The sequence below is a fragment of the Petromyzon marinus genome, chromosome 8 (assembly GCF_048934315.1).
Source record: "Petromyzon marinus isolate PM22_M1 ecotype Great Lakes invasive population chromosome 8, UKy_Petmar_22M1.pri1.0, whole genome shotgun sequence".
NCBI lineage: Eukaryota > Metazoa > Chordata > Hyperoartia > Petromyzontiformes > Petromyzontidae > Petromyzon > Petromyzon marinus.
Window position 1 is genome coordinate 8,367,696 of NC_133674.1, and position 14,150 is coordinate 8,381,845.

The 14,150-nt window shown below is 53.5% G+C and overlaps 1 protein-coding gene and 1 long non-coding RNA gene across 2 annotated transcripts in view; one reads left to right on the forward strand and one right to left on the reverse strand.

Annotated features, from left to right (window-relative positions):
• Positions 1 to 14,150, reverse strand: part of LOC116940189 (uncharacterized) — a 267,752-nt gene that overhangs the window by 135,163 nt on the left and 118,439 nt on the right. The window contains exon 3 of the mRNA XM_032949577.2: positions 2,027 to 2,071. Coding sequence (XP_032805468.1) covers positions 2,027 to 2,071 — 45 coding nt within the window. The remainder of the gene's footprint in view (positions 1 to 2,026; positions 2,072 to 14,150) is intronic.
• Positions 6,710 to 8,612, forward strand: LOC142924101 (uncharacterized). The gene is made up of 2 exons (XR_012941254.1): positions 6,710 to 8,053; positions 8,389 to 8,612. It is a non-coding gene; the product is annotated as an uncharacterized LOC142924101 (long non-coding RNA).

Consider the following 14,150-nt stretch of genomic DNA (forward strand, 5'->3'; position numbering starts at 1 on the left):
ACGCACACAATTGAATCCTCTAAACCCTCGACACCCCATTGCTGAATTCTCTGTTCGGGACTTTCTGGTGAATTTGCCATGCTCCCGGCTCGCCACTGCAGCCCGTCCGCCCTCCTCGCGGAAGCTGCTGCAGAACTGCGCCGGGGACACTTGGAATCTCTTGCCGCAACGCTGAAGTTTGGTCAATTAACCCGCGTGGCAAACAACGGCATGGGAGGTTCTGATCCAGCAGCGGACGAGGACACGCGTACAGCGGAGCTGACGTGCAGTGTTTCGTGGACCGCACTGTAAACTCGACCGCCCAGGTTCGATTCCCGGTCACGGCTAACGTCAGGTGGCGACTATCATCTGAACCGGGTCTGGCTGCCCTCCCCGCCTTCTCCAACTAGCACTAACCATGCGGGAGAAGTACGGTCAAACAAGGGCCATGACCGACACGGCGTGGTGAGACCTTTATCCAGCAGTAAATTGACAAAGAACCGTACACGTAGCATTGCATATCGTTGTACGAGAGTACTTCTATTGAATGCTGCTATAATACAGAAGTACTCCTGGTAGGCACTTCTGTCCCAGACAACTGCGCCTGTCACCCCCCTCCCCCTCCCCCCCCCCCCGGCAAATCGCCGCCCCCCTCCCTCCCCGCGTTATTAACGCCGCTGAACACGTGCGACTGCAGAGCGCGCGAGGAAAGCCCTGGCCACCACGGTAACCCTAGCTCACTTCCTGGCCTCCGGTTTCGCTGGGAAGGCTCTAAACAAGGGCCGTTAGGGGCGCGCCGCTGTGCAGCGCAGCGCGCCGCTACACAGGGGAGCATGGGAAGCAGAGGAGGGGGGGGGGGCAAGGGGCGGCGGCAGAGGAGTCTTCTCTCGCTCCGCCAATGCTCACGCGCAAGCAGCACCCGGGGTGGGGGGGGGGGTGGCTTAATTTCTCACCGATGATTTTTTCCCCGGGTCGCTGGTGGACTCGAGTGGATGGTGCGTGTGAGGAGTGGTCACGGCGATCGCGAGAGGAGTGCGGACTCGATGTGGTGCGGAAATATTTTTCGGTCGTGAAAATATTCTTTTTGAGACGTCAGCTGAAATGAATCCCCTGGCTCCAGGTTGAGGAGGTGATACAAACTCCACTTTCCCGCCGGGTTTTTCAGACTCGGGTGATGATGTGTGCAGGGGGGATCCGTTGATGATTGGCATATGAAGGTAACAACGGCCTCCGATGAATCACTCCCCTCGCAATTTGGTTCACTGTTACAATCTGGAGGAAGCATGCACTTGCACATGCTTTATTTGCTGAGGTGGTGAATACAGACTCTCGAGTGGCTGCAGGGTTTACATGACCAAATTACATACGACGTGTATGAATGAACACAATGCACATATCCTTGATGCAATACATAATTGTAATAGATCAATAGATGCATCATTACTTTGCTCAAAGGCAACGTGTCACAATGATGATTATAATGATGATGCCTCATCAGTGCTTGGGTCCTCATCAGGTCGGGTTCCCCTCTGGATCCGCAAGGGCTGCGAGCGCTCGTCCGGCTGGAGAGAGCACTGCTGATGAGGCCGATGCCAGTGCATTCCAGTTTCTCAGTGGGTCTCTGTGTGAGTCCACGGGTCTCTAAGTGAGTCCACGGGTCTCTGTGTGAGTCCACGGGTCTCTATATGAGTCCACAGGTCTCTACGTGGGAAGCTATTGCCAACGAATCTACCCGCACACATTATCACCCGAGACTGGAAAACCCCCGGGTGGAATTTGCAGCCTCGTTCACCTAGTGCCTTGCACCACCACCACCACCACCAACCACCACCACCACCACCAACCACTAGCACATCGCGGTGAGCATTCAACTTCGCACCGCCGGTGTCGGGTTTAATTTATTTTGTGCAATTCAAGACTTTTGCCGCCCGGCAGATTATCGCTGCACTTGCACATGCAGTGGCGGAGAGAAACATTGCAAAATTGGGGCTTCCTGACTCTGGCAAGACATGTGAGGGGGGGGGGGGGTGGTGGTGGAGAGCCTCACCTGGCTCCCCGGTTCGCCCTCGCTTGCCCATCCTGCCGGGAGGTCCTGCAACACAGAGGCAACAACCGTCAGACCTCGTGGACAGCCAATGGTGTCCATCCCAAATGACCCCAACAATTGGGGTCAATCTTCAACGTAGCGGTCTGACACGTTGAGGCTCTGTCCCGCAAAGGACGAATGAAAGTAGTCGGGTTTCACCATCCTTCCCTCTCATCCGCTCCTACAGTCCCCTCTTCCCTGGGCCACTATTATTCGCCCTGACCACAACCACCTCCTGAGAAACATTGGCAAGGTTGCAACCACCGACTTCTTCAGAACACATTGACATTTAAACAAGAACAGTTTCTTATTTTCTTTTGTTTGAATAAGTGCCTCTGGCATCATGTTTTTGTGATCGGGAGCAACATCGGCACCATTCCCTCACTGGGTCATGACATTTGATTGGACTGTTATCTCCGTATCCCAATGCTAGATTTCGGGGTTGTTATCGATTTCCCCTCATCTCTCATTACCCCACACCGAAAAACAAAGATCTCCCGTGTAGCCTTTCATTTACTATTTTGGCAAGTGCTGTTAGCGAGCACCTATGAAGATCAGCACGGCACACAATGGGGTGGGTCGTCATTTAAATCTCAGTCGACCTACAGGAGGTCTAAATATATTCCAGCAATGTTAGCCATGGCCAGGGATCAAACTCAGCTATCTGGGTTCATAACACTGTGTGATAACCCATTACGTTATTGCTCCACACACGCATTCACATTGACAAATGCACTCACGCAGTTGTACAAACACTTAGCCAGACACTCTGAACGATGCTTTCTCAGAGATGGGTGGCGTTAGAGGGTTCTCCCTGCCGTCGAGTGCTAAATACACCTCCTTGTCAATTTATCTGCAGGACTTAGTGGTGGCACTTGACAAATCGGGACACTCGACAGCTGCTCTAGAGCCAGACCAAATGCTATCGCTAATATGACAGACGTGAGTGGCAGCACTGTAGTGGGGAAATAACAGGGCACTCAACGGCCGCACCGACTCTTCAATCGCGCACTCGACAGCTCAGCGGCGTGACGGCAGGCTGCTTAGGCACAGCGGCTCCATTCGGCGCGCTGCCGATTGATCGTTCACGACGCTCTGCGCGCCGCCGCTGGTCGCGACAGCGCAGAGGCCTCGTTGGGGCTCGGAGGGCCCACGAGGGACTTTTGCCCTCGCGTGGCCCAAGCGTCGAACGAGATCGCACGCGAGATCGCCCGGCGCGCCATCGCACCCTCGGGTTGACCGACTGCTAGGGCTGGAACAGCATCGCCTCCGATTTTAAGTGACATCCTTTCCATTGATCTTTTCTACCGCTTAATCAAATTATGCAGAGAGGAAGCTCAGCCGAGGGTGCAAAGCCTTAATATTATTATTATTAAAAGCGTGGTTCCAGTTGTGGTTGTGGTGCGGATGTATGGTGGGTGAATCTAGGACGACAGGCCAGGCTCTCTGCGCGCGGGTGTAAGATTAGCAGACGTCTCCGCTGATGCTACAAGGTGCCCCCTCCCCCATATGCTTTGTTCAACTTGAGAAACTTGTGCCGATTTAAAAACAGAAAAATCACTCGACAAACAGTAACAATGTTCGAAGGCAACCAATACCTGTCTTTTTAAGGAATGATAAAAAAAAACTGCTCAAAAATAAAACCACCGCCCATTGTGAGCTCCTCAAAATGTTTGCGGGAGCGAGAGAGATAAATCGACAGGGCCACCTGACGCTGACCCTCACGCCGTCTCCTCAAAATCTTCACGGTAAACGTAGCTGCCCGTGTGAAACAAGCACATTTCCATGGTGGCTGACAGGGTGGGGGGAGGGGGCAGAGGGAGGTCACCGCCGATGCTTCTGAGAGTTTGAGAAACTGGACAAAGCAGCAAATAACACGGCGGTCACTCATCCACTTTGTCTGCCGCTGCGTCTTCACGTCACCACAGTTCAAACAACCCTCGCTCGTGAAGCGGTCATCTGTATGTACGTTGAACTTCTTTCGCACCATACGTAGCCATCCGTGCTTATCGGAGGTGCGGGGGAAGGACAAAAAAAAAACTAAACACAAAAAAACCCGTTCTAAAGAAATGAGTTTCCAATCTACATTGAAAAGTGCACAGCTCCTGTGGCTTCGGAAGGAAGAGCGTCCCAGACGGCCGCAGAAGTGCATCTGAAAGCGCACGATGCGGTGAGTGACCACCGTCTTTCGTTCGATGGTAAGCCAAAGGCCGCCACCGCGAGGATGACCGGAGTTTGGCGTGATGGTTTGCACTCCTTGTCTGTCGAAAGGGCAGACAGCCGCTGGCTCAAGGGGACAATGCAGCTCTACCGTGGCGTGCGCCGACGTTGTCGTCTGGATGCGATCACGATCACGCTCAGAACAAAATGCTTACTAACGAATATCAAAACGGTAAGCGGTGTTCACAGATGGTTTTGGGGTTTGCCTGAAAAAACTGGCAGAACCGAGCAACGGGTGTTTATCTTGGACAGGTTCACGGGTGCATGACACTTGCCATTATACGCACGCGCTTACACACATGTTTGCGTGTGTATGGCCCACGGGGTACACAGAACACGACCGCACCAGACAACAAGACGAGCAACACACGCATCGTCGACGCAAACCGCTACACAACGCCCATTGTGAGTGGCGCCACGAAATGAATGGATGCACACGCTGCAACACACATGGCGCGCGTGCGCACGCAGGCAAAGGCACACGCAACCGCCCGGGGGACTCTCCCATGCGGCCCTTCAACGTGGCCTTTTCATGCCCGCCAATGTTGACGTGCTGGCACGGACACCGGCGTTCGAGCGTGCGCACGCGATTTGGCCACTACGCGCAACAGGGGCGGTAAATGGGGATCTCCCCTGAATCTCTCTGAATCCAAGCGCAAGCCGATGCTGCCCGCTGCTGCTTCTGCCAGGCCTACGTGGCTTTTGTTTGAACAATCGTACGCAGCATCGCACAACATCCCACAGACAGGCATCGCTCGCTACAAATTGGTCCCTTGTACGACAGCGACAAAAAAAAAAATCGCTGGGCTGTGTCTCCGACGGCAATCGCACATGCTGCCAGCCGTTGCTGCTGACCGCCAAAAAAAATACACCTGCGAACATAAGGCAGTGGAAGCTGAACGAAGGCGCGCGTTCGCGTTGGCGTGATTCGCCGGTGACCAAGAGGCTTGAGCAACTAATGCGTGCGGTTTATTTATTCCTGCTCACGTCCGGCCCGTCATGTGCCCTGTGATGGCAGCGACGCCTCACGTGGTGTGCATGCGCGCACTTCAATGTTTTTGGTAAGACACTAAATGAATGCTTCTAATTTTTTTTAGATAAGAAACACTCGCGGTGATGAAATGAAAAATAAGAATGTGCCAATTTATTCCATGGATGCAGATCAGATATTTTAATCTCTGTTACCACTTAAATTGTTTTTTGAAAACGTGAATATGACTGAATTGAAACATTTTCACATTGGCAGTGTCGTATATCTATCTCCGCCGTCCTCCATCAACAGCCGTCAATTAGAGATGGCTTCCACACCCCACCTAGACCCATCCTTGTTTGCCAAAGACGAAAAACAGGCAAGGGTGGAATGAGTAAAAAAAAAACATACACGCGTGTTGAGGTTTATCTTGTTAATAAATGCCTGGTTGTGGCACGAGCGAGTGGAGAGCTGACAGGAGTGCGCTTACCGCAAGCATGTTGTGCTGGGCGACAACAACATTGCCCTGTTTGGTACGTGTGTGTGTGTGTGTACGCGCACATGTACAGCCGCAGCACTCAGCCTCGTGTGTGGGCACTCGTTAAAACAGCTGTGCGCAGATCCAGGGATTATACAGAGCAAGGACGGCACAAGGAGGGAGGACATTTCCCCATTGTCATGAAGACATCCAGTCATGGGGAGAGCCACAAGGGAGTTTTTGGGGGGCGAGGAGTGAGGTTTTGTAGCTCTGCTTTGTGTCGTGGGATGGCACTGAGCAATTGCGGGATGGTGACGTTATGAAAGGGTGTCGCAGATCATCATGGTCACTGGTTATTGTTATCACTGTGAGGTGGGTCACAGCATTGCAAATTTACCTGGGAGAGCAGTATGACGGCGTTATTGAAACGCCCAAAATCACGAAGAGTGGAGTTAGCTATGAGTGGACCTACTCATAGGAAAGGTGGGTACTCGGGTGATGCAGCAGTGGAGATGGGAAACAATGAAGCAGTCTGCCACACAGTTCATGAAGCAAATCTGCTCGTGGTGGGTGACGATTTCACGTGGCCTGGCCCGAAGGAAATGCCCCAGATGACAGCTGCTTCCAATGCTGATTGAGGCACGACGAGCGTGCTCTGAAATTTGTACCGTGCTCCGTGCGTGTGAAAAACCCAGCACTTGCACCCAAAGGTCTGCTAAGGCTATACGGGGGATATTTATCTTTGTAAAAAAATACATCTCGCCCGTCCACCGCATTACACGCCTGCCACCGGCGTCATTCCGAAAATGCGGTAACGCGACCCCGTCAGCGGGCGTCCCCTTCGCGAAGCGCAGCTTCGGAAACAACGCAAAGCGAACAGATTAGAAGCAACGGTCTCGGCAAGGCGGCTCGTGAGCTGGATAGTCGGCACGCCGTGAGAACGAGAGACGGGGGGGGGGGGGCAGAGGGGGGAGGGAGCTGGGGTGGGGGGTTGGGACCTCCCAAGTCCCCTTGGGGCCAGAGTCGGCACGCCTTTGATCTCAGGCTCCCGCTCAAGAGTAGCAGCAATGCCTGGTGCTACATAACGAGCGTTATCAGAGCTGCCTCCTCTGCCCCCTCTGCCACCGCTGCCTCCTCCTGCGGGCTTCGTGGGACTGTGATGGGAAGAGGGTGCAGGTGGGTGAGATTATGGGGGGGGGCTCTTTTAAGATGCTTTTTTTATATATCAAACTGTCTGGCAGCTCAAAATAAATTCCCTCATGCCGAAACGGCGATGATTATTCGTCAGAATCTTAACTTAATCAAATTGTCAAAAGTCCGGTTAAAAATAAAATCTTGGCATCTTTACAGAGGCACACTTTGATCCTGGGTCCTTCCGAGCAATAGCACTGTTGCCCTAACATGTGCTGCATACAAACACACACACATACACACTCGCCTGGGCACACAAACACACACACACTCGCCTGGGCACGCAAACACACACACACACTGGTGGACAAAGTGCGTTTGAGGCTAAAATAAATAACCCAATATACGAAAAAAGCAATATTTGGAAACACATGAAGCGAGGAGGGGAACAAAAATGTATAAAGAAAACATTTAATTACGGAACACAAGTCACTTATTTGTTGCAGGCGCTGTCAAATAGCGAAGAAGAAGAAGCAATGCACGGAGGCCCAAAATAGAGCCGTGTGCGGGCCGCTCTGTTTGGAGATCGTCCGCGGCGCACTTGCAGGGGGCAATGACGGAGTTATTTTCTTAATTGGACAGTAACCCGTAGTCCGATTTCGCGCGATGAGTGACCGTCCCCCACACACCCAGCTGAGAACGCGCGCCGACGCCGCCGCCGCCCGGGTGTGGCGGGCAGCAGTTGGTTACGGCGGAGGGCGACATTTCTCTACTTGCCGGGGTTACGGGATCCGTTTGTTTTGCGCGCGCGTGCTCGTTCACACCCCGAGGAAGCGCGCGCGCGCACGACGCGGAGAAATAGCCACGCGCGGCCCACGGAACGATTCGCGCACGCCACGCGCGCGAGATGCCACGGCCTGCCCTCCGCGGGGTGGGCGGTGGTGGTTGGTGGTGGTGTTGTCGTTAATTAAAGCCGGCACGGCTTTTGCGGGATTTACCCGCGACCGTTTTAGCCGCACGGCGAGCGAGCGCGGTTAGAAATGTGGCGGTGCCGGTGGGGTGTGGGATGGTCAAGGTCGGTCGGGCAAATGCGGTGACCCTGAGAGAAGAAACCTGGAGCAGACGCCTCGTGTACGTGACGTGACGAGAGTGGCTTTAAAGGCGATTTGGTTGGGGCGCGAGCACACAGGTTTGTGGAAATAATACGCAGGCGATGGCAGTTTGGGGTTTTTATGCTTGAGCTAATTTCCTGATAGCTCCTCACAGCGCGCGATATAATAGTTTGCAGCACCAGAAGTGCCCGTCAACAATTGTTGGCTTTTTTTAGGCGCTGCCACCCAACACTGGTTTAACTAACATTGCATTCCATTTTGCCAAACATGTGTTTAAATTAAAACCAGGCAATGCTTGCAATGTTCCTGTTGCTATTTTGTTTGCATGCCCGACAGGCAAAGGGGCGTAATTAAAACCGGTAATGTCACCATATCTCAGCCAGGTGTATCTAATAATCATGCCCAATTTCAGTTTATTACAGTGGCCCGGACGCCGACCCTCCTGGTGCTCGTGGAATTGAGTTTCAAGCCACCGATCCCTGAAAAAGTGGTGGGCACGCGAGTTCGCAGATTGCAGTCACGCACGTTAACCGGCGCCAAACGCCGAGGCACACGCAGGAGGGAGACCGAGACACGGCATCGGAGCCTGTTTATTGGCACGCGACGGTTAATAAAAATGATGCATCTGTGTTTGGACGTCGTAATTCTTTGGTATCTTTGTTCTGTTTTGCGAAGTTTTTTTTTTCCGTCAGCATCGACGTTACGACAGGAAGACTTATGCAATGGGCCACTTAGGAATTGCAATGAAAAAAAATAATCCTACAGTTTTTTTTTGTACTCCCTCTTAGGAATAAATTGCGGTTAAAATTTACAACACTGCTTTGCTTTTTGAGGAAGCTTGGCTGCGGACCCACACGCGTCCACAATCAGGCCTTCTCAAAGTCGTCCAATTCTGACTGCTGATTGAACCCTGAACGTCAGGGCGGAGACTACACAGCACACCCTGCTCGCTGCTGCTAACAGCCCGCGGGCGGAACACGCGGGTACACGCATGCAAGCATGCGCACAGATACATACAGACACATACAAAGACAAAGATTCCCCCGTGTAGCCTTTCACAGGCTGTTGGGGCAAGTGCTGTTAGCGAGTAGCAAGCACCTATGACCGTCGGCACGGCGTACGAGGGGATGGTGTGGCCAGAACCACAGGAACACGTGCATGCATAGACACATGCGCACACACGTGTCCACACAGACACGGAGGCATGCACACATGTACAATTATACACACACAGAGGCACACCATCCACGCACGGCCGCATGTGCACAATACATGTGCACACGCACGACTACGCACACTTGGACGTATACACACAGAAACACGCATACAAATACACGCATGGGCACATGGACACAAGCACATGTCCACAGAAACACACATGCGTGTGCGCACACACGATGCACACACGTCTGTGCCGCTTAACACACAATGTTCACGCGCAGACACACTAACGCGCACCACTGCCATGCACGTGCACATCTATAGAAAGAAATGACAGCCCTGTTCAGATCCAAATTTGTACTCGGACAAGCCGAGGTCAAAATCCAGAATTGTCGTCTTTTTTTTTTAGTTTGAGGAACTTGGTCGGAAAGCAGCGCCTTGCATATTTTTAGGAGATGGAGGTGGTGGTGGGGGTGGGGGGGGGGGACGCAGGGGGGCAAGGCACACTACTCAAGTGTCCTCCAGGCTACGCCGAAGGGGTCGGGTGGACGAACGCACGCACGCACGCACGCACCCAAGCACACGCACCCACGGCTAGGGATCAACGGGGGAACATGCGGAATGCCCGGCCACCGCCGCCGTGCCGTTCTCCCCGAGCCCCCGCTATTTCAAGCGAGGGAGACACGGGCGCATTGTTCATCGCTGGCGGCGGAACAGGCACGGCCGTGGCGGTTGGCGCTGGTGGGGGACAATGTGTCTTGACGTGTACATAGGCTGGCACAAGCGCCGTGGTGACGTCAGCGCCACTTAGTGGCGAATGGCGCTTGTTGTTGTTGTTGTTGGCGGGGCAAAGGTGCACGCCAACAGCACTAGCCCCAACAGTCTGTGGAAGGCTATACGGGGGCTCTTTGTCTTTGTTTTGATGGGGCAAAGCGAGGGGATGGGAGGGGGGGGGGTGTTGCTGGGGGTGGCGGAAGCCGAGTCCCGGGGAGCGCAGCGCTGAGGCTGAGATTGTTTAGACACTCGGGGGGGGGGGGGGGGGGTTGGGTTGGGATGGCAGAGTTGGCGCGAGCTTCCCTCCGGCGCTGGCGGGGCGCGGCGAGTCGAGGGTTTCGCATTCGTGCGCCCGTGCCAGCCGCGGGCTGGCGAACGCTCAAGGAAATGTGCGATGCCAAGAAGAGAAAAATACAATGTGGTACGTGGGCCTCCTTCGCTACCCCCCCACCCCCCCCAACGAGTGCACCTGTTGGCTGCAAGGAGACTCCCCGTGTCTCCCAGGGTTAACAAAACTGCCTGTCGCTAATTAATGACGCGTGGTGCACTGCGTCATTTTGAATTGACAACATATATATTTTTTAACACGATTGCTGAGCACAGGCCCAGATGCCTCAAACAAAAAGCGGTCATCAGCAAACAGTGCTATTGAAGGTGCAATAGGTAAGAGTTAGTTCGTTTCCTGAATTGAACAAGGTTAAAATGTGACTCAGCGCTACGGCATGACCCGCAATAACAAACGACGCAACTCAAGCCTTGCCAAATATCAAACAATAAACAAAGAATTTATATCAACAAATCATATTTTAAATGAAAATTCCATTTTTGTTTTCGTTTAGGGCAGAGGATAAGAGAGGAGGGGTGATGGGGGAAAGGACGGGATGTGCGGTCAGAGCAAAGGCAGGGATGCTGGCCGAAGCAGACCACAGAGTCATGGCATTGGTGACGAGCAACCAGGCGAGTGGGTGGGTGAGCGGTTAAGCGAGCAAGTGAGTGTTTGGGTGAGTGAGTGGGCGAGGGAGTGAATGGGTGAGTGAGCGGGTCGGCGAGCGAGCAAGCGAGTCGGCGAATGACCGGCTGTGTGTGTGAGCGCGGATGAGCAAGCGGTACGGGTGAGTGGGCAGGCGAGTGGGTGGGTTAGTGGGCAAGCGAGAGAGTTGGCAAATGGGTGAGTGAGCGAGTGGGTGAGTGAGCGGGTGGATGAGTGGGTGAGCGAACGGGTGAGAGTCAGTGGGCGGGCGTGCAATCTGGAGGACATGGGGCCAATCACCGCAGAGTCTTTCGGCTGCTAATCGTCAAACCCGGGACACACGTGGAAGCCATCAGCCGTGATTATCCTGGATGGGTCAGCTCTGTGTGAAGCAGCAGGCTCGGAGCGAAGCTCGCAGCGCGGAGCTCGGTGACAGCTGAGAAACGATCGCTGATGCAAGACCAAGGGGGCTCCCCCGCATTTGTGTTGCTCAAAATAGGTGAAAAACAGATCAACGTGCTTCATCAAAGTTATGGCCGTGCCTCTGATTGACTCGGCCAAATACAAGGAATCGCTGGAACATTTTCACGAGAAACGGCCCCCCACCCCGACGCCCATCACTTTCACTTGAGTCTTTGTTTACTTAGGTAGCCGTACGTATGCTGCGCTTCGAAATGAAGAGAAATTAGGGCTCCAGATTGACGGCAGTTATCTTGAATGTCTGTAAAACGCAACAATATCTACCCCCCCCCCCACGCCAGCCATCCACTCGCTGGAGTCAACACTGACCAATGTTATTCATAACAAAGGTTTTTGGGTTAGATCGCCTAAATTTAAATGAGTCATCGTGCCCTATTTAAGACCGGCAGCAGGAAGACTTCTTCACAATTCTGGCAAGTCGCCTGATGAAGCCGGTTGTAATCACCAGCGAACGGTCGTACTCAATTGCAAATGTTGTGGGTTTACTCGCCATCACACCGATGTGCTGAAGTAACAGCTAATTGGCACGTTTTGTTCACATGGCAAATCTTACTAATTGGCTGTTTTGGGTGGTGGCGGGTTAACGACACATTTATATTTACGAGATCTAACCCATACACCTTGATCATGAAGGGACATTATAAGCAAACCCAACTTACACTATAACTACAAAAAAAAGGATCGATGATGGAGGTGTTGTGGAGAGGAGGAGGGTGGGGGGGGGGGGGGTCCTCTTCTATTGTGCCACACGTTCACGTTTGTAGTCCATCGCCGCACTGCGTGGGACGGTGGGTGGGCACAATCAGTGCCAACTTGCATGGCGAGCGGAAAAGGGAGAGCGAGGAGAAGAGGCAGGAGTCGGGAAGGTCGTGGGAGACGTCGATGCGGTGAGGAGTAGGGAAGGGGAGGGGGGCCGGCAAGTTTAAACAATCAAAGCCGAAGAGTGCGGACAGGCGGCCCCCGCAGGACGGAGTAGGGTGGGGGGGGGGCTACTCGGAGGACACCGATGGAAGATCGCGGAGATGACACAAATCCCCCGACCGATCGCCCCTTCCTCTCGGCGAGCGGTCGGCGGGAGGGTCACGGAGCCGTGGGGGACCGCCGTTGTCGGCCGTCTGTGTTCATCATCGTCGGGGAAGAGAAGAGCTGCTAACAGAGCTCTCTACTCTCTCTCTCTCCCCGTACCGGGGTGGGGGGGGGGACTTCGTGTTGACATCGCGGCGGTGTCGAGTAGTCACGTGCCGTGCCCCCCCCTCACCCTGGTGCATGGCTCTTTGCTCTCAAATATTGTACATGGTGCTCTTGGTGATGGGAGCAGTCACACACATGCACGCATAGCCAAGGATGTACGCACATACACACATACACACACAAACCCATAGCCACACGCACGCACAGCCACACACATAAGCAAGGATGCACATGCACAAGATGACAAAGATCCCCCAGAACCACGCCCGCCATATGCGCACACACACATACACCCAGCAAACAGTCACACACACACACAAGGATACACGCACGCCCACACACATATGTGCACACAAGTGTAAACATACGCATGGATGAAGGCCTCTCGAATCTGACCCATGTACGTGCCATATCTCAACTAAATACGTCAAATAAAAGGCGCTTTCTGCTCAAACAAGCGTCGGGCAGTGCTCATTGGAGGCCCTGAGCCAGTGGTACAAATGCCACATTATTATGGCAGGGTCCAGTTTATCCTTAGAATGACCACTGCTGACTGTTAAGCGTACATGCACACTTGCACAAGCACATGAACGCACGGATTAAAGCATATTATACATACATTAGTCGAGTCGTACCATTCACATCCAGGTGCGCACACCTAAGACATGTATACATCATCGCCACGGTGTCGAAAAACCCTAAAAGAACCCAATCGGTGCAATAGGCGCTGCGACGTGATCTCAAGCCTCTGCCCCGGAGCACGGAGCCCTTGAATGCGCCTGGCCCTGAGCCCTGTCATCGACTCTGGGTCCTGCGCACAATTACCGCGGAATCTGTCGTCAGCGCCTCCGTATTAAACTGACCCTGGGCTGCTCTCCCCCAGCACGATCGGGCCCCGTGTGTCCATCATCGCAACTCACGGTTGCACCCCCCACCGACCCACCCGTACCCCCACCCGCCAACCCCCCACCGTATACCACCCTGCAGGGCGATTCATTAACGTCAGCGCTCCACGTGTCTTCATTTCAGCCCTGGCTCTGGTTTGTCTTTGTTGTTGTAACAGACTCCGAGAATCTGCATGCAGAGAGACCTTTTTGTCGATCCGTCGTTGGATGAGGGCCTCAACCATACCCGCAAAGACGTTACCTTAGAAGTACATTACAACGGCGGATTTTGTTTCACCGCCCTCCTCTGCCCACAACGTAGCCCTGTAGCATCTAGCACTACCTACCCATAAGATAAAAGTTCCACTGACGCATACAAACCTCTTTTATCTGCCAACGCTTCCTAAACACGGTTAATTAAAACAAAACTAAGGCCGTGTCAATACTTGTTCAGATCGCGAGGAAGACCAACTAGTTTTCTGATCGGTGTAATGTTTCGTCCGTGCTGTTAATTTTCCAAAAAAGACACTTTACTTAAATGAAGGTAACTGAAAACGAGCGAACAGCAACTCCAGCAGCCCTGGAAGACTCCCCTCCCCCCCCCCCCGTTAATGGTGCGATACGTGCACAACTCCGGCTAAACGCGGGCTGTTGTTTTTCCGCCTGCGCGTGCTTCTTTGCGAGTTGGCGAGGGAGGGAAAAAGCAGAGCACAA